The 19,549-nt window shown below is 35.1% G+C and overlaps 4 protein-coding genes across 5 annotated transcripts; 2 read left to right on the top strand and 2 right to left on the bottom strand.

The window, feature by feature from the left end:
• The first annotated feature begins 787 nt into the window (after nt 1-787).
• On the top strand, nt 788-6,113 carry LOC144555523 (magnesium transporter MRS2-I-like). Of its 2 annotated transcripts, none has more exons than XM_078303900.1 (11): nt 788-1,193; nt 1,275-1,304; nt 1,459-1,570; nt 2,170-2,291; nt 4,374-4,448; nt 4,571-4,792; nt 4,906-4,950; nt 5,071-5,115; nt 5,205-5,234; nt 5,582-5,701; nt 5,795-6,113. In XM_078303900.1, exons 1-11 carry the CDS (start codon nt 972-974, stop codon nt 5,879-5,881), a joined length of 1,110 nt encoding a protein of 369 aa, XP_078160026.1. In that variant the 5' UTR covers nt 788-971; the 3' UTR covers nt 5,882-6,113. The 2 variants fall into 2 exon arrangements, 1 of the variants encoding a protein (XP_078160026.1); XR_013512055.1 differs by having other exon boundaries at nt 792-1,193; nt 5,050-5,115.
• Nucleotides 6,114-8,134: 2,021 nt separating this feature from the next.
• Nucleotides 8,135-13,523, top strand: ENOC (cytosolic enolase). Its single transcript, XM_078304069.1, has 13 exons — nt 8,135-8,358; nt 9,073-9,231; nt 9,730-10,074; nt 10,377-10,448; nt 10,532-10,648; nt 11,049-11,129; nt 11,468-11,544; nt 11,643-11,746; nt 11,895-11,993; nt 12,079-12,164; nt 12,246-12,332; nt 12,684-12,881; nt 13,082-13,523. Exons 2-13 carry the CDS (start codon nt 9,127-9,129, stop codon nt 13,148-13,150), a joined length of 1,440 nt encoding a protein of 479 aa, XP_078160195.1. The 5' UTR covers nt 8,135-8,358; nt 9,073-9,126; the 3' UTR covers nt 13,151-13,523.
• Nucleotides 13,524-14,140: 617 nt separating this feature from the next.
• On the bottom strand, nt 14,141-16,457 carry LOC144556033 (syntaxin-81-like). The gene is made up of 8 exons (XM_078304515.1): nt 16,437-16,457; nt 16,107-16,217; nt 15,932-16,015; nt 15,658-15,762; nt 15,369-15,515; nt 14,945-15,188; nt 14,692-14,849; nt 14,141-14,328 (listed from the first exon to the last, which is right to left on the bottom strand). The coding sequence occupies exons 2-8, from the start codon at nt 16,185-16,187 to the stop codon at nt 14,185-14,187; spliced, it is 963 nt and encodes a 320-aa protein (XP_078160641.1). The 5' UTR covers nt 16,188-16,217; nt 16,437-16,457; the 3' UTR covers nt 14,141-14,184.
• A 1,143-nt stretch (nt 16,458-17,600) lies between these two features.
• Nucleotides 17,601-18,429, bottom strand: LOC144556107 (pectinesterase inhibitor-like). Its single transcript, XM_078304598.1, has 2 exons — nt 18,206-18,429; nt 17,601-18,115 (listed from the first exon to the last, which is right to left on the bottom strand). The coding sequence occupies exons 1-2, from the start codon at nt 18,403-18,405 to the stop codon at nt 17,761-17,763; spliced, it is 555 nt and encodes a 184-aa protein (XP_078160724.1). The 5' UTR covers nt 18,406-18,429; the 3' UTR covers nt 17,601-17,760.
• Between the last annotated feature and the right edge of the window lie 1,120 nt (nt 18,430-19,549).

The following is a 19,549-nucleotide window of genomic DNA, read 5'->3' as shown; positions in this document are numbered from 1 at the left end:
TAATGCAACTAATATCAAAGCTCGTCAACTATCAATCTTTAATAATGCAGGAATTAAACTTATATCAAAGCTCAAAATTGTTAATATAATGGTAACTTATAATAGGAAAATGCTTCAGCAACGTAACAAATTAACAATACAAATAAGTTTCGTTTGACTAGGTCCATGCCGTGATTTTAATCAATCTAGTAGCTTAAAGGTAAGATAATTTTGGACTGACCCATAATTCATCAATGTGAATTCGTGAAAAATAAAAGGTAAAGGGAAACCGAGTGAATTTTATTCCGCGTGAAGAAAACTAATGCATAAACTACTGGTGGCTGCCAAAAAAATCCGTAGTCTGTGATTCGATTGACTTCAATTCAATTTTAAAAACAATTGCAATTAATTCGTTTGATTGAAATTCGTTTTGAAACAAATCAAACCAGTTCGGTTCGAATCTTATTCAAACTCAAAGTAATTTCAAGTTTTACGAGGGGTATATATGAATATGAAACTCCCCATAAAACAAAATCTCACATATAAAATAACAAATTGACAAATCAGTTAATTGAAACTCAGATAACACTCCCTCTCTCCTCTTGCAGTATAAAATCAATCACCCAAATTTAATTGAGTGCGTTTCCTCTGAGATATCTCAACTTTTGCGTGACCGACGTGTCCGGTGCCTATTCGGGGGTGATGTAGGGGTAGTATTATGTGTGCTTTGAGATTCGTGCAGAGCGTATTTAAACGGTTGGGATTTTCCATAAAGTCACGCAAAGTTTGAGATATCTCATGCGAATTCAATTTAATTGCCATTAACCAGCACCACTATTTATTTATTTCCTCCAAGAAGAAGAACCTCTCTTTTTCTTAAAATATAAATACTTTCTTATTCTACCAATAATAGCAAAAGAATCAAAGGACAGATTTATTTCCGCTGCGGTATTCGTGCTGTCGTTGGCGATGCGATCACCGGCGGAGGTGACATGGCGGCTGAGCAAGGCGGTGTCTCGATAAAGAAAAAGGCGGCGGCCAGGAGTTGGATCCTGTTCGACTCTAGAGGGGAAGATACGATACTAGATGTCGACAAATATGCGATCATGCAAAGAGTCGAGATTCATGCTCGCGATTTAAGAATTTTAGATCCTTTGCTTTCGTACCCTTCCACGATTCTCGGCCGTGAAAGAGCGATTGTGCTCAATTTAGAGGTACCTGTTCTTTTCTATTGAAAATTTATGTGAATTTTTCTAGCAATTCGCTAAGTCATTGTTACTTGTTTTTTTGAGCAGCATATAAAGGCGATAATTACTGCTGAAGAGGTAAACAGAAATGAACTTTATTACTTTTATTATTTAATTACTATGATTAGACAAAAAGACAATCTCTTTCTGGTAAAACAGGTTCTACATCTAATAATTTTTTTTAAAGCATTTCTTTGTAATTTTCTTTATTTTCTTGTGTTTTCTTGCAAAGGTATTGCTAAGGGATCCGACGGAAGAGAATGTAGTACCAGTGGTGGAGGAGCTTAGGAGAAGATTACCACTCTCTGCTGCGCAAAATGAGGCGGATGCTCCTGACGAACATGGTTAGTGATTACATTTGTGTTTACACCATCATAGTATTAGTGCCAAAAAATAGTTCTGTTGTCACCGTACTGGCACGCAGAATTCACTCATATCAACTACCGTACCAGTTAAAATCTGATAATTTATTCCAATGGAGCCAGGTCTTGTACTGGTATGAAATCTACAGTGCAATAAATTGTTCTTTAAACTGTTGGTTGTACCCTTTAAACCAAGAAATATCGTACATAACCATAGAAAAATGAAAATATATCTAGCAGGCCCTCCTTGAAAGCAAAAGGTATCTTGTATAACCTGTCCTTTGCTATTACTCTGGAATTTCCACAAAAATGTCCTCCATAAAATAAGGAAGAAACAGGGGTAATTTTGGAATTATCAGACCGTCAGAGTGATTAGGTGGAAAGGGGCTCATTTGATTTTTTGTGTGTTTTAGAGGGGGCATGTCAGAAATTTCTACATACTGCATGGGATAATAAAATTGTGATCTTGAAAAGACAAAAAGTTATGCAAACTGTAGTATTGCCAGATTCATCAAACTATGTATATGTATGAAATCTTATTTTTGATAATGTATTATTTCTTTTATTGTGTTCAATTATAGAGTCACCATTTGAGTTTCGTGCTTTGGAAGTAGCACTAGAAGCAATATGTAGCTTCCTAGATGCACGCACTACTGAGCTTGAGACTGCTGCCTACCCGGCTTTAGACGAACTTACTTCCAAGGTCTCTCTTTCTCTATTATATATCTTTGTGTGTGTGTGCATGCGTGCTTTTCCTTTATATTGGTCTTCTTTGCAAATCACTAAAATAAAATGTCAACTTGCTAGGAATGAACGGGTCGTATATTATCCGTCCGTATCCGATATCTGAATATTTGTGCGGATACAGATATGGTTTAAATTTTAATTTTTCGTATCCGAATAGTAAATATGTACCATACAGTGTAATATATATTATGATTAAAATTATGTTATTCACCATTATAAAAAGCGGATATCCGTTTTCGTATCCATCTAATATCCGATCCGTATCCGTATCCGTATCTGTATCCGAAAAATAAAAGTGGATACGGATATGGTTTTACCACTATCTGATCCGTTTGCACTCCTATAGGAATCTCATATTTGCTGCTCTATATATTGTTGATAAATTGTTAGCTGGACGTTTGATGGGAAAAAGTCCATATTTGGTTATTAACGTAACCAATTTTCATCAATGCGAACCTCCAACTTCTATTTGGTTGAGGTAGTCTTTGGTGCTATTGATTTTGTCTTACCTGGTCATTAAGCCTATGTTATTTTATAAGTTAATATGGACCCAGGAAGCGCGTATTGGGATGTGTGTGTGTGTGTGGGGGGGGGGGGATATACTTTTTACCAGTGTTATCGTAACCGGATCGGTTGGTTCGATCGGAAAAACCGGACCCGGTTACCGGTTCGGTTCTTCACGAGTATCGTTTAAGTTAATAAATCAGTCACAATGGGTTTAACCATCCGGTTAATTTCTCAAATCTCATTCTCAGAGCCGCCGCTCCCCATCTCAGGTCTGTAAGGTTCGATCTCGCTAACCTAATAAGTTCCATTAAATCTCTTTCTCTCTCCTCTCTCTGGGCTATTTTTTCTTCGATCCGTTCTTGACAATTTCAAATGAGGATCAACCATTGATGCTGCCTTTAGCTGTTTTGTGAGGAAATATGTAGTCGTTGGTATAATCAGTTGATAACTTGCAAAATTTATTGATTAGTTGTGTTGATAAAGTGATACCTTGTACCTTCAATTGTTACCCTCGTTGTCCCATATCATTTTTTTTCTCGGTTGTAGTTTTTCAATCAAATAAAATGCTTTTCTTTGCCTTGCCGTAGTCTCTATTTTATTTCATTCATTTGTAAAGCACCAGGAGAAGTCATAAAACTTACAATTTTTTCTACTGGTACAAGTACAATGTTCAGTCTTGTGAAAACTTATATCTTCAATGATATTCAGGGGTCTTCTCATTTCCTTGTTTCTAATTATCAATTCAATTATAATGTAGCCTCTGAATATTCAACTCCCATCGAACGGGCTAACCTTGTTTTGTTCAATTTGAATGTCAGAGTACTTATATTCCTAATACAAGTACCATAGTATGAACAGTATTGACCTATGAACGAGTTCTGGTACTTTATTTAACACACAAAGATCAATTGGTCAATGCATAAGATGCTGATGTAAGAGCAAAAGGTTTCAGTCTGTATGAACGCGTTCAGGATTGTTGGATGGAGTTGAATTCAGTTGGAAATAAAAAATACTCCGCTAATTTGATCTATAACATGCAGAGAGATCAAATTCTAGACAGCAACCCATATAAAGCTATTAAAATTTAAAAAGAGCACTTTGAACGCTGATTCAGCTTATTAAAAAAACCAGCAGTTAAACCGGTTGACCCATCGGTCCGATCAATAAACCGTTAACTCGGAGCTTTACCAGGTCGATATCTGGTCCTGTTCTGATAACATTGCCTTTTACTAATAGGAAAGTGAAAAGATAAAGAAGTATGAAAAGAAATTGATACAACTAACAAAAATGAGGAAATTTGAATATTGACCTTGCTGGTCCAGTATGTTATCAGTATGTATCAGGAGTTATTTAACCGATACCAGTTAGGTCCCTCGTTGATTATAACTGTTCTTCAGTAATGAGTTGAAATTATCTTTTTTGGAATTTAATCTCTGTCCATGTACATATCATCATGTCTAGATTTTGGCGGACTATTTTTGTTCATCAATAGCACTATTCAAAAATATTTATTTATACTTTAATAATGCAGGTTAGCAGCCGCAACTTGGACAGAGTGCGTAAATTAAAGAGTTCCATGACAAGACTCACTGGCCGGGTCCAAAAGGTCATTAATTTCATCCAATAGATCTATTTGTTTTAGCAGTTTGCACTTATCAAAAGTAAATCACAAACTTGTTTACAAAATATACGAGTAAATTAATAGCCAATTTTCTTTTTGTTAATTAGGTAAGGGATGAACTGGAGCAACTACTCGATGATGATGATGACATGGGAGATCTGTACTTGTCGAGAAAAATGGCAACTTCTCCAATTAGTGGGTCTGGTGTTCCCAATTGGGTACCTGCTTCGCCGACCATAGCATCCAAGATTTCTAGAGCTAGCCGAGCTAGCGTTGCAACCATACATGGAAATGAGAACGATGTAGAGGAGCTTGAAATGTTACTAGAGGTTCTTTCCCTCTTTTTATTTATATTTATCGTATTCTTTTACCACAAAGTATCTCTATAAATCTTTGTTTCCATCTTTATCACAACTGAATATTGTGTTTGTGATCTGTGCAGGCATATTTCATGCAAATAGATGGAACTCTGAATAAATTGACCACAGTAAGTAGTTTGGATGTCTTTATTCCATGAAATGAATTTAATATTAGACCCAACCTGGAATTCTTTATTTTGTCTATATATCTAACACTAATGTAATAGATTTTGTAAATTGATTATCAGCTGAGAGAATACATTGATGACACGGAGGATTACATTAATATTCAGGTACTTTTTGGTCACAAATTCTGAAAATTTATTATATTTCTAAGTCTGTAACCTTTCAATTACTAATTACACTAAAATATTTTTTGTAGCTTGACAACCACCGTAATCAGTTGATTCAGGTGACTTAATTCATTCCCTTATTTTTCCGTGAATTTTTTTTTTCACCCAGACAGCGTTTTAAAGCTGCAACCATAATTCGTGTCAGAAATTTTATTAACTGTTGATTCATTGGGACAGGGTGCAGGATTGGTTAGGTCGTAAATTTATAAATGTTTGCAGACTGTTCATCAGTTTCCAGTTAAATTGTCTATTCCATCTCTTATCACCTTTTTAATTTGATCCACAAATAAGTTACTATGAGGGTAATTTCGTTGTTCCAACTAAATATATAGAGATATAATTGTATTCAAGGGATCTTTCTGTGAAATTATTCATATCTGAGATATAAGTTGTGATAATTTTGCAGCTGGAATTATTTTTGAGTGCTGGTACAGTCTGCATCTCTCTCTATTCTTTGGTGGCTGGAATTTTTGGCATGAATATACCTTATACCTGGAATAACGATTACTCCTGGGTCTTCAAATGGGTATCTTCTCTATCAAATTAACTTTATTTATTCTCATTGGTTTTCTGAGAAATTTTATACCTGATAATTTTGATTTTGTATTTTGATGCACAGGTGGTCTCAGGTGCAGGCTTGATATCTATTATAGTGTTTACAGTGATCATTGCTTATGCTCGCCACAAAGGACTTGTCGGCTCTTGAATTATCTTCTGAAAAGATGCAACACAGTAAAAACTGGTGCATTCTGTTTATAGATTTAGGTATAATGGCACGATCATTGATTTTTATGTACCTCATGATTATTTATTTCTGTTATTGATCATTTGTACTGGCAAGACAAACACATTATAGCTGATAAAAATAAAAAAATGGTACATGGAAAACAATGTATACATCGCATAATTTTGACTTAAGATTTTGTTCAACTCTTTCCTGATTCTGCTGTCTGCTACAGTCTCATCTTTCAATAAAATAATCCCCTGAAATGTTCATCTTTTATAACGATTAATGAGAGATTTTGAACGCATTAGCATTTTTATCATTGCAAAATTTAGAAGGAAATGTTCGTGCAATTCCAGCTTCTACTTGAGAAAAAGAGGATAAGTCCCATGAAGAACAGCTTCAAAAAAATAGTAAATCAGTGTGTTGCTGCCTTTTTAAGTTGGCAATTCCAAAAATAAGTATTTCAATCATGGTTTTAAATAGCACTGCCACTGCTATAACATTTTCGGACTATAAAATCTATGGTGCTAGCGGTGCTATATGGACATAGCGGTATTTTTTTAACCGTTCTGCTATGAGGCGGTAAATGCTATTTAAACCTTTGATTTCAATACTTCCAATTTTGTCATCCAATTGAAAATTTTGCTAGTTATACAGATCAGGACCTGAAAAAGAAAATAGGAAAATATAATATTTTTCTGATCAAGAATCTATGCATTAGAAATTCATTGTATAAAATTCTCAAATTTTAGAAAGCAGTTGATATATAAAATGCCAATATAATTTAAAGAAGGCCACGGAATATTTTAACGTGCAACTTAATTTTGTTCATACAAACAAAAAAAATTAAGCAAACATTAGAATATGAATCTTCAACATTAATAATTTGCAATTACGAAAATATATAATAAATTACAACTTCATTTTCAAATTCTCTCCCTAAAAATCATTGCATGTTGTTTTGCCATCGTTACAAGCTCACCAACAAAGTCATTGCCACTAAAAATTTGCAAGAAAATAAAATAATAATAATAATAATAATAATAATAATAAATAAATAAATAAAAGAAAAAATATATATATATCAGAGAGGAAAGAGATGGTTTGTCAGTATATTTCCTAGCCTAATAAAAGGGCAATTTCCCCTAAAAAAATCGTTAACACACTTTTAAACGAGCAGAATTAGAAAAATAAAATGTCAAAAAATAGTATACTATAATGAGAAATTCTTAAAAATAGTTGTTTTCTCTTTTGAGTAACCCGACGATTTAATATCTATAAAGAATTTTTTTACTTGGATTTTAAACATGCAACCTCTGACACAGAGGGCATTGTCTTGCTATAAGATTAAAGGCTGATTCTGAATTTAAAAATAGTTGTACAGTTGTACTTCTAAAAAATTATAAAATTAATGAATAAAATTGCAATTTATCGATTTACACAGAGAGTCCGACCTCCTCTACTGTAAATAACTTGGATTCAATTTTGACAAATTTTAAAAAGCTTTTTATAAAACATCAGCACTGATTATTCCAACCTCTGTATCATGACAGTCGGTTGATGAGCATCAAACCTACTTTAAGTTCAATGAGCTCCAAAACCGTCTGATTTGCTTTAAGATATGTGCAATCTGCTTTAATATTAGTGCGTGTTCACATTAATTTTTGTGCACACTGATTTTAAAGCATATCTTAGAACTCATCAAATCCAAAAACATCTGACCTTTTCCGTTCTCTCACATCGATTATTAAGTAAAGTTGGATGGTGGGATTAAATACGGTAGTTGGTATAACTAAGTATTTAAAAATAGAGACAAAGTTAAAATTTTAAACTATGAAATTAAATAAAAATAGAGATCTATAACGATACGGTTCGTTTAAAAAAAAAAAAGTTGTGATCAACTGATCCGGATATGTTACGGGCGTGACCGTTTCTAAAATAAAATTGTACACAATTAATTAGTAATTAATTAGTATGTTGAAGCGTCAAAACATTTAATTTGGATTGACTGCAATGGCAGAAAAGTCTATCGGCCCGTCTACATTTGTCTGGCCCGGCTTTTTACCCAGTTAGCCCAACACTGTAACAGGTTAAATAAGGCCCATATTAGAGACGTGACAGATCAGGTTTGGGCTTAGGCGAAAACCCCGAAGCCTATTTTGCATCTGGCCCATTAGCCAACAGCTCATTCCCTCCACTATATCGTGACCGTTCATTTATTCAAAACAATACCAACCGTTGATTAGAAAATTGAGTGTTGGTTCTCCCCCTGCCTTTTCCGTTCCTCTCATTTCTCATTTCTCATTTCAAGCGATCTCACTTCCCACCTCCGCCTCCCTGGCTTCACCGCCGTCAAGCGCTTCCACGGCTCCGCTGTCTCTACAGATCCGCCATTGTACAGTCTCACCGCCTCTACCTCAAGCTCCTTCAAGGTCTTCTCCATTACTGACGAGCTGGTAAAAACTTTGTGCTGGTGGAACTTTTCTATATACTTTAGACATGTTTATTTTTTTGCAGTGGAAAAGGTGAAATTCTCATGGTTTGCTTATTATATTTCAATTTCCCTTTGGTTGGATCTGATTGATGATGTTTATGGGGTGAATTGAATTTTAGAGGTAGAACTTTAGATTTCAATATGTGGATACTGAGAATGAATTGCAGTAAGCATTTTGTTTGTCATTTTGTGATGTGTATTTACCAATTACTACCAATTGGGTAAATTTCCCAACCCTTTATCTTGTTGGTTGGTTTTGACGAGTTGCATTAATTTTCAATTGTTCATCATTCTCGCCTTATTTGTTATGCATTTTTTAACGATGGAAGAAACAGCACTGATTACTTCAGTTGCTTTCATAGATAAGACTAACTTTGAAATTCTAGTGGTTAATTGCAGAAACAAATTGAAACGCCTAAAGTTTGAAGTCTAAAATCATTTGAAGTTGAGTTTAGAATGTGAGGTTTCTATTTAAAATTCAGTTTTTATTAGTTGGCACGGGATATATTCTAGCATACGAGCATAGTGTTCTGTTTTTTTTATAAATGGAAATGGGTGGCCTATTGTTAGCGTGACTCTTTTCACATGAAAAAACAATTTATTTTGTTGTTGTGCCTAAGAAATGCACATCAACGTATTTTACTTGTGTATTTGCTATAACTATTTTATATGTCAGCGACATGTGGATGTAACTAGCAAGAAATAAAAGAAGAAAATCAAGGGAGAGGAAATGTCAGTGCAGGAGTACCTGGACAAGTACCTGGTCGCCCGTAAGATCGAGGATGCCGTCAATGCTGCTGTCCGTGCGAAAGCTTCTGACCCTATTCTCTTTATAGTAATCCCTCTCCCTCTCTCCTCTTCTAACAACAAATAATATTATCATTAGAGTGAGGTTATGGTAATATGCATATTATGGATCAATCCATGCTATGGATCCATATCTCTATTTCCAAAGTTGAAACAGTAGACCCGAATTGTTAAAGATGACCTCCATATGAAACTGTAATTGCAGACCAAATTTTACATTTTTTGGAATTTTTTTACTATTTTTTTTATAAAACCACTACTTTTGGATGGTCCAGAATTTTCGAATTAAATGATTTTCTATCTAAAAAAATAGTAAAAAAAACTCGAAAAGATGTAAAATTTGGATTGCTAGTACATTTTCATATGAAGATCATGCTCAACGGTTGAGATTGACTGTTTGGACTTTTTAAAAACGGAGATATGAGTCAATAGCGCAGACCGTTGTGTAATATGCATATTACCATAGCCTCACTCTTATCATTATATTGGTGCAAGATTGATTTGTAAATGTAAATTGCATTATCAGGCTAATCACATTAAAAGAGCAGTATCGCCAGTGATAACAAAGATCAAGGCACGGCAAATCCTTGATAGTCGAGGGATCCCCACTATTGAGGTTGATCTCTTCACAAACAAGGGCTCCTACCGCGCTTCCGTCCCCTCTGCTGATGTTTCTCTTGCTGCTTCTGTGGCAGTCCACGAGGCTCTTGAATTGCGGGACCACAACAATGCCAAGTACTTTGGAAATGGCGTCTACAAGGCCGTTGCTATCATCAATGACAAGATCTCAGAAGCACTCATTGGCATGGATCCGAAGCAACAGTCTCAGATTGATCAGGCCATGATTGACCTTGACAAGACCGATAACAAGGCAACCAATGCTATTTTTATCTCCTGCTTGTTTCCTATTTTGCTTTCTATATTATCTCATTCCAGATATGCATTCTACCTCATTATTTCAATATTGTATTGAGGTTGTCCAGAATGATTGTCTCACATTTTCTCAATTCTACCTCTCCACTTGTGAGTTTAATATAGTAGGGTTTTCGACTTGGTTATTGTTTAATTAGAAAATATACAGTTCACACTATTTGCAAATAGTTGAAATGGGATAAATTAGAAATCTCAAAGAACTTATTTTAAGGATGTTGACACTGAAATAAAATCTGGCAGTCAGCGCTTGGAGCAAATGCAATGTTAGCAGTATCAATTGCAGCTTGTAAGGCTGGTGCTGCTGAAAAGGAGGTTTGTCTCTTATTCCTAGTATGGAGTTACTGTTATTGCTTTCACACCATTCTTGATTTTGACTTTGTTTTTCTGCCTTGCAGGTTTCTTTGTATAAGCACATAGCAGATCTTTCCGGTAAAACAAATGCTGTAATTCCAGTTCCTGCAATTACTGTCATTAGTGGTGGAAAGCATGCTGGCAATAATCTGGCAGTGAAGGTACGCCGCAACCAAATTGCCTTTTTCTGGAATTTCATTCTTTTATTCTAATAAAAGTGTATTGCTTGTTCTCCAAATAAGAAAAAAATTCATTTGATGTCCATTTTTGAGCCAATTAAATTACAAAATAACCAGGAATTTGTTAGTGAACTGGTAAGGGTAAAATATATTACCAGACATGACGTTTACAGCGCAGAATAACAAGATCCTAGTCATTGTTGTAGAAACATATCTGAGTGTCTTTAAAGTAGCTTACGCAAGCAGTTGTTTATGGTAGTTTTTTGAGTTAAATTTAAGGCAGTGCACTCATTCTTTATTGTGGAAAATCAAAGGAATTTAATCGCATATCATACAGTGCTCTGCTGTTATATTTTGTGATAAGATATTTTAGTGTTGGTAGGAAATTATGATAATGCCACTTGGAGCAAGCAATTTTGAGGATGCTATGCAAATGGGAGTTGAGACATATCACCATCTTAAGGTTTGCCAGTGTGTGTATATGATAGTTGCTTTTGTTATGTTATATGGTTGTAGCAATTTCATGTTGGTGTAATTTCAGAATATTCAAAGAACAAAAGGTACCACCATGCAGCTTTTGTTGTGAACACTTTATGAACACTATGCTCTTTATTCAAAAAAAAAAAGAACACTATGCTCATTTGTTCAAGGAATGCAATCTTTTCCAGAATGGCCGAGCTTTAACTTTTACATTTATGTTTATCATTCATTTATTTGTTTCTAAAAGGTAGGTTGATTGAATACCCACCTCTATCAATATTGCCTTTTGATGTGCCACTAAAGCTTGGTGTACTTTAATAGGCCATTATTTCAGAGAGGCACGGACCCACTGGATGCAATGTAGGTGACGATGGTGGCCTTGCTCCAAATATTTCAAGGCAAGTATTCCCAAATATTTTAGCAAAATTGTAGTTTTGAAATTCCAAATATAATTTTATTGTGTTAATTACATTATGAGCCTGTTTTATTTCCGCAGCATATCAGAGGGCCTAGATTTAGTTATAGAAGCAATAGACAGAGCGGGCTATAATGGAAGAATCAAACTGGCATTAAATGTTTCTGCAACAGACTTTTGTTTTGGTATGGATTTTGAAGTTTACACAAGTTCAATGTCTTATTCAACAATTCCCTTAATTTTGTTTGTTATGAGTTCACTTTGGGGCCATATATTTAACATTTTATTTTTATTCTCTCTATGCCTGTCTATCTTAACCTTGATTGTGAGTAGGGAAGAAATATGATATGGACTTCAAATCACAAAGCGAATCTGGAAAGCACTTCAAAACAGGTCAAGAGATGATTGAGATGTACACCAAATTATGCACAGGTATATACTGGTATGGTAGTTTACCAATCAGAAGCATAGTTCCCTCGCGGTTATGACCATTTATATTGTTTTATCATATGGGCAGATTATCCAATCGTCTCCATTACTCAACCCTTTGACAAGGATGATTGGGAGAATACTAAAGTATTCACTGCTCTTGAGCACTGCCAGGTGCTGTATTCTTCTCTTATAGGATCTATTGTTTATTCCCTTTATTTGGCAGTTGGTAGTTTGTAATATCTTTCTATACAGGTGGTAGGAGATGACTTGCTGATGTCCAACCCTAAACGGGTAGAGCGCGCTATAAATGAATTTACTTGCAATGCCCTTCTTCTTAAGGTATACACTTGACTAGAGTATTCTGTTGCATTTTGATGCAATATGAACCATATTTTTGTTCGTTTTTCTATGTTTATCACCCCCCCCCCCCCCCCCCCCCCCCCCCCCGACCCCCCCCGACCCCCCTCCCAAACCTATCAAATTTATGAAGGCCATGAGAAATATTAGTTTTGTACCTGCATTTCAGCATTGAATACATTTTACTAGTGCAAAATCTATCGTTGTTCCAGAGTGGGTGGCCTTTTATAGTAATCATAGAATACACTGGATCTTAAGTTCAGAGGTATCAGAAATCTGTAACATTTTAAACTATGGTCTGTATGAAATGATGCATGTAAAAAAATGTTGCAGGTAAATCAGGTAGGAACAGTGACAGAAGCTATAGAAGTGGTAAAGCAAGCGAAGGATACAAATTGGGGAGTGGTGGTTTCGCACCGATCTGGAGAGACCAATGATTCCTTCATATCTGACTTTGCGGTTGGAATTGGTGCTGGTCAAATCAAAGCTGGTGCCCCATACTGCGGAGAGCACATTTCCAAGTACAATCAGGTTGTTTGCAATTTTTTTTCTCCCCTCTTCTTTTATGCAGTATTTCAGTTTGTCTAGTCTTTTATATTGTACATGTGTTGCCTTCAGCTTATGTCCTGTGTTCTGGTAGTGCATTGTACCTGACTAGCTGGTATGGAAACAAGACAGTTTGAACTTGCCTTCAGTTTGTATCTGATGAAATTTTTTATGTTTTCCCTCAGTTGCTTAGAATAGAGGAAGAGCTTGGAAGTGGAGTTGTCTATGCAGGGGAAAATTGGAGGTCCCCGTGATGGCAGCCGTGCTATTACTTGTCTTGGAAATCTATTTGGTTTGGAAGTGATAAAAGCTGTTCTGTTCTGGACCTGTTGTTGATGTTTTATTCTATATGCTTTTTTAGTTGCACAGTGATGCAAATGAAAAAGGAATTGAGCTTATCCGAGCAAGTTTGATGATAATTTTGCTTAGTTTTCAATTTTTTTTTTATTTTTTTTGTAAATTCAATTTTTTTTAGGATAGTCTAGATCTGCACTTTTTTGGGGGTTTGATATTTGGTGGTGGCATAGTTCATAATAGCAAAATACCAGTGTGGAACCTATGGTATGTTCTCCTTGTTGCCTATTGGTATTTGGTACATACTAAAAACAAATTAATATTTTATTGGTATGCCTTATCTTATGAGATATTTCAAATTTTTAGTTTACCTAAAGTTGGATCAAAATTTTTTTCGGTGCCTATTCGGAGTGAGGGAACCAGTATTGTTGTGCTTTAAGATTCGTGCATAAAGGACTTGAACGGTCTAAAGTTGGATCAATTTTTTTCGGTGCCTATTCGGAATGAGGGAACCAGTATTATTGTGCTTTGAAATTCTTGCATAAAAGATTTGAACGGTCTGGACTTTTCACATATAAACTCAAAATATGAGATATCCTGTTTACTTACTGCACAACACTAAATTTTGAGAAGAGAGTGAATTCTATGTACAAACTATTAAAATTTCTAACACTCAAATTGAGATATACAGAAGGTAAACTCTTGCAACACCAATCCATGAAATAACACATTAACACATATCAAAAATAGAATCACACAAAACACTTGCGTCAAACATAATCAGATATAAATTACAATTTGCAAACCAACAATGACAATTAATTATTAAAAAGCATTAGAACACAGTCGAACACTCAGCACATAGATGCAAAATAATAAATATCAGACCTCAACATGAATGAAAAAAAAAAGCCAAAATATATATCTATAAATACAAAAAGTTATCATTCTCAGGCATAACCAATTAGGGTTTTGGGGTAATAGAGTTTGGGCTCTAACTGTACCAGTCAAGAAAGAGAACAGAGAAAGTAAGAACAACAAAGAAAAGCACAAGAAAAGTTCTACTGCTGCTATTCCGTTGGATTGCCTGTGACAGCTCCTTGTTACCCTTCTCCACATTGTTTGTCGTTTCCACTGCCTAAAAAACCAATAAATTCAAGATTCAGCAATAATTCAAAATGACAAATACCACAATTGTAAAGCTGTCGCACTGATTGAAGAACAAATAGATTCCCGAAACCATCCAATTTAAATTTTTATAAGTAGGCACACAAGTCGCAAAATTTCATAGATAACAACTGAGGAACCGATGTAGAAGTTTAAAAATATTGCAATAAATAAAATTGTCCAAATAGTGGACGATAGTTTGGGTAGATGGTTGCAAAACTCAGAAACTTCAGAAAATGTAAGACTGAACTCTTGTGTGGTTGCAGGTGCACTTTAGTAAGCAACCTAACTCAAAAGAGAGAATGGCAAAGATTCAAGTGGTGGGGTCATAAACCTGAAGATACAGCTGTTCAATCTGTTGAGCCTGCTGTTGGACATGTGTCGAAATCAGATGGTTCAGCGCCGACATCTCCATCATCTTTCTCTCAGTTTCCTCGACAGCATCCAACATGCCTGATAACTCTATCTGATATGCGAGTAAAGCATTATTAACTCAATTACCAATCAAGCTATATCAATTTCATTACAACAAAAGAACAAAGAAAGAAAGAAAGAAAGAAAGAAAGAAAGAAAGAAAGAAAAGGTACCTGAAGACAGCGGGGTCTCATCATCCAAGAGTTGCTCCTGAACTCTGACAGTTGCCCTAGTGGATGTCTCGGCCTCTGCAATCTGTGGCAATTTTTCTACAGACAGTTCCACAGGTTTCGCCTCAATTTTGCTCTGAACCTTTCTCCTAGGCATTGCTCTATTGATCGCATCTTGAAAACGCTCTGATCTAAGCCTATCAAATTGTGATGTAACTGAGTTCAGCCGCTCGCTCAAAATTAAAACCTGCAACAGTAAAAACAAAAAACAAAAACAAAAAAAGAACCTACATTGCGCAAGGCAAATTTCAAGGACAGTTCTGTACAGAAATTACCTAATGGTCTATCTCCTGAGTTGAGCGAGTGACTGAGAATTCCACAAAAGATTTGAAAAAACAAATTATATTTCTAAATCAAGTGCAAATACCACGCCATGCTTGTGAGCAACCAGATCAACATGAGAAAAATTACTCAAGCAAAGCCATGTTTTTGTATTCCTGTTCTCCTCTTCTTCATGTATTCTATTCAACAAGATATCTATCTGCTCCTTGCATGCCTTGACAAAAATCCCAACCTGAGAAAACATTGATACATAACAAGACATCATTCAGCAATGAATCAAGCATTCAATGTACATGTCCAAAAATCATCACAAGATTACCTTTCTACAGGTTGATTTCAACAAAAATAAACCGTACATTTCAAGCTGAATATACCTCGTGTTCAATGTTGTCTCTTTCCTGCTCTGTAGTTCGATGCAAGTCCTTGTAATCTTTCTTATGCTTAACAAGGAAGCTTTCTAGCTCCTTGATACTTTCAAGCTGAAATATATGGACAGACGCAAACTTATATTCACTAAACAAAGAACTTCTTCTTAATCATAGTAACTGTAATGCTCAAGATATATGCAACCTTTCACACAAAACATAAATTATCTTTACTCAGTTTCCCCCTTTTTTCTCATTTTTCATTTGGGGGAGCGGGGATTACCATTTTGATTGCAGATTTTGTAAATGACGACTTTGGCAATGACTTATGCATGATGAACAAAGTCAATAGAGCTGCCAATTGGGCCTGTTTTCCAAAGTACAATAAAATGTAAGTAAAGATTTGAGATTTCATAGGAAAATGATAATGAACTAAAACAAAAGCTTAAAAGATGAACCTCAGAATAACCATGGGAAAGAGCTGCAACACGAGAAGCTTCTTTGAAGTCTTCAGTTCTATCCTTTACTCGTGCCATCATAAACTGAATACCTCTCACTCAGTGCTGTTTCTTCCATTGTTAAAAAAAAACACACACATATTAAATCAGCTGAGAAAATTATGAACAATTGAAAATTTCCCAATTGGTAGCAATCAGTAAATAAGTATCCACATAATGAAATATAAAATTCTACCTCTAACATTCAATTCAAACCATGAACTTCGTCAATCAAATCCAACAAAAGGGGAATTGAAATATAATAAACAAACCATAAGGCAGAGGCCGTACGATGGCGGATCAGTAGAGAAAGAGGCCTTAAGGCACAGTGTGACAGCGGAGCCGTGGAAGGGCTTGAGGGAGGCGGAGGTGGGGAGCGAGATCGCTGGAAATGAGAAATGAGAGGAACGGAGGAGGCAGGGACAGAGCCTACACTCAATTTTGAATTCAGATCCTCCCCGGTACCTTAATAGGGAATCTTTTACAATTAGTAGATCCGGACCGTTATTTTTAAATCGGCACTAATCTTAAAGAACAACAATACTGTCCTTCGTGCTAGACCGAATCTCAAAGCAAATGGGAGTTAATCTCAAACCGTGAATTCCGGTACCTGGGAGGATACATTTCCCTCAATTTCTAATAAAGGTGTTGTGGGCCGACCGGGTAAAGGGCCGGTCCAGACAGGATAGACGGGCCGACAGGCCGATAAGCTTTTCTGCCATCGGTAAATGCAATAAAGGTGTTGTGGGCCTTGGGCTTGGGTATACCTGAGCCCATGAGTCTCAAATTGAGTTAATTCAATTTCGGATGAGAGTTCTCTCGTTCATATTTAAAGTGAAAATATTGGATTTTCATTTTTATCTAAAAAAAATATTATTGAACAATTTTGCCTAAAATATTATTGAAATGTTGCAACGGTTAGTATAATAATGCTATTTAATCGTGTCAGTGGCAACAAATAACAGAGCAAAAGGAATCGCTAATTTCTTTTTTTCTTTTTTTTTTTAACTATCTATATACAATTCAGCATTCACCATTTTCTCAAACATTACACACAATTAATCTACTGAACCATATGCAGCCAGGGGCGGACCTTGAGTATTCCGGTGGGGAGCTACCTCTCCTGAATTTTGAGTTTTAATGGAAATCTGAATGTTTTGATCGACTTTGTTCTTTCTTGAAATTTTTTTGTCCCCCTCTAGACATTAAATTTTTTTTTTTTTTTGAATTATGATTGATAATTAGAATTATAAGTTATAGAATCAGAAATTACAAGTCAGGGTATTGAAAAACATTAGTTAAAGCAAAGTTTTTTATCAAGTATCTAATTAGTTAATATATTTAAATCCGATTGGTTATTTAAACCCGGTTCGATTTTTTTGCCCCCCCTAACGAAAATCCTAGGTCCGCCCCTGTATGTATCCAAAATTTCGATATACATAATAGTATCAAATATTTCTAATTAATCAAATCTAGCAATCTTATAGCTGGAGAGCAAGTGAACACAAAATCCAAAAGCAGCACAAGCAAGAATAACAAGATATATATATAACAAAGAAAGAATAACAGGTTAACTATCAGATGATATCAGAAATAATATCGATCAATCGATCGATCAGTGTTGGCCTTGTGCATCAAGCTTGGACAAAGCCAATATGACCTTGCAAAGCTCAGTGAATTCAACAGTCATGTCATTGAGCTGTTTGATCTCCGTCTCACCATTGTTGGCTCCCTTGCAACTCTCATTGCACGTGGATGCGTCTGCTACTGCCGCTGCCACCCAATCTTCAACATCTTTAAAGGCTCTCATGTCAACAGCTTTTGTCGTGTCGTCCAGCTGTTGAATTGCGTCCTCCACGCTTTCTGAGCAGTCGTGTAGGCATGTCTCATACACGGGATCAGCAGACGACTCGTCATGCTGCTCACCAAATACATTATCTGCAGTCTCTTTCGCGTATTGAGCCGCAGCCCTTAATGTTTTTATTTGTTGATGAATTATTACCATTAATTAAAAGCAAAAAAAAAAAAATTGATCCATAAATTTTACTGGCAGTACGTACCTGACCATAAGCCCGGTAAGTAAATGGATGTCGGCTGTTAGGCTCTCGTTAAATTTTAACAAGTGCTTAACACAGAGATCAGGTGAAGGTGTTTGGTTGCATGCTGTTGTTAGAGACTGAGAGGCATTCCATGGAGCTTGTGCAGCACAAATAGAGATGGAAAGAGAAAGAAAGGCTACAAAACAAAACATAGAGGCCATGGCTTTAAGTTGCTTTCCCTTCAAATGTAGCTTTTTATAATTAATTTGTGTAAATAGCTCCTTGATTTATGATAAATGTAAATAGCTCCTTGTTAGGAGGTTACATGCATTTGTTGTAATTGGGATTATTTTTCAAGGCCCCCTTTCAAAATTACTTATTTTTAGCCATAGAAATGCCCTCAAAAACGGTTTATAGTTTATTTTTCTTTTTACAACGGTTTATAGTTTTGTAGGTTGTCATATGCTAAAATTACTTGTGGTTTAGAATTGGAATGAACGCATGAACTAGGTTTAAAATTCCCATTTACATCGAATTAATTATAAAAGTGCATTTTAACACCAATAAAAGCTTTCATGGTAGTTCCATAAAATTGTTTATTCAGAAAATAACTCTCATAAATTAACCTACAATTTTATGTTTTCTTAATTGGTTTAAACTAAAATAAAAATATATTTATTATTCTGTTTTAATCAAAATAAATTGTTATTATAAATGAATACAAGGTACTGTATCTTTTAAGGGAAAACATTTTTCATCATTATTCAAATACAACAATTACACATGAGGATAATTAGGAATATTTTTGATATCCAAAAAAATAAATCAAGCCAGTTCCTTTAATAAGTCTTTCATATGAAAAAAAAATCAATAATTAATCAGGTACAACCCATAATTAATAAATGGAAATTTTTTTTTTCTATTATATGTCTTACGTTAGATGGCGAAAGTAAAGGAAGCATGAAAATAAAAGACAATAGCATCAAAAAAACAATGGTAATTAATGTCGAAATTTTAATTAAACTTCGGCATGCCTAAATATCAAATTTCTTTAATATTTTTCCAAAGATCTAATTTTCAATTTTCACATTAATTAAGTAAAAAAAATAACATACAGTCATACACCTCTTATACATAAAAATCCATAGTCATTGATAGATGCATGACAGCAATCAAGAAAAATATAGTTGATGTGGTTCAAATCCGAAATTTTTTTTTTTACCATTAAGAAAATGATAAATTACAAAATTACAAAATCTAAAAAATTTTATTTTTAATATGGACGAAACTTGAAATTGCGGTCAGAAATTGAGTGGCCGCTTCACATTGCGTCCACCAATTTTTTTTTCACCAACTTTGATCATT

This window comes from Carex rostrata, chromosome 6, assembly GCF_964058835.1.
Source record: "Carex rostrata chromosome 6, lpCarRost1.2, whole genome shotgun sequence".
Classification (NCBI taxonomy): domain Eukaryota; kingdom Viridiplantae; phylum Streptophyta; class Magnoliopsida; order Poales; family Cyperaceae; genus Carex; species Carex rostrata.
Note: the sequence above shows the minus strand (reverse complement) of the source record. Positions and strands in the feature narration are given on the sequence as shown.

Excerpts from the sequence above, each read along its gene's own strand:
- LOC144555523 (XM_078303900.1), top strand. The coding sequence starts at position 972 with ATGGCGGCTGAGCAAGGCGGTGTCTCGATAAAGAAAAAGGCGGCGGCC. Across the intron at positions 4,951-5,070 it reads CTCTGAATAAATTGACCACA|CTGAGAGAATACATTGATGA; the intron begins GTAAGTAGTTTG and ends ATTGATTATCAG. Across the intron at positions 5,235-5,581 it reads ACCGTAATCAGTTGATTCAG|CTGGAATTATTTTTGAGTGC; the intron begins GTGACTTAATTC and ends ATAATTTTGCAG.
- ENOC (XM_078304069.1), top strand. The coding sequence starts at position 9,127 with ATGTCAGTGCAGGAGTACCTGGACAAGTACCTGGTCGCCCGTAAGATC. Across the intron at positions 11,545-11,642 it reads CTTGCTCCAAATATTTCAAG|CATATCAGAGGGCCTAGATT; the intron begins GCAAGTATTCCC and ends TTATTTCCGCAG. Across the intron at positions 12,165-12,245 it reads CTGCTCTTGAGCACTGCCAG|GTGGTAGGAGATGACTTGCT; the intron begins GTGCTGTATTCT and ends CTTTCTATACAG.
- LOC144556033 (XM_078304515.1), bottom strand. The coding sequence starts at position 16,187 with ATGATGGCACGAGTAAAGGATAGAACTGAAGACTTCAAAGAAGCTTCT. Across the intron at positions 15,189-15,368 it reads TTGCTCACAAGCATGGCGTG|GTTTTAATTTTGAGCGAGCG; the intron begins GTATTTGCACTT and ends TTACTGTTGCAG. Across the intron at positions 14,850-14,944 it reads TGAGACCCCGCTGTCTTCAG|TTAATAATGCTTTACTCGCA; the intron begins GTACCTTTTCTT and ends TTGGTAATTGAG.
- LOC144556107 (XM_078304598.1), bottom strand. The coding sequence starts at position 18,405 with ATGGCCTCTATGTTTTGTTTTGTAGCCTTTCTTTCTCTTTCCATCTCT. Across the intron at positions 18,116-18,205 it reads CTTACCGGGCTTATGGTCAG|GGCTGCGGCTCAATACGCGA; the intron begins GTACGTACTGCC and ends AAAAACATTAAG.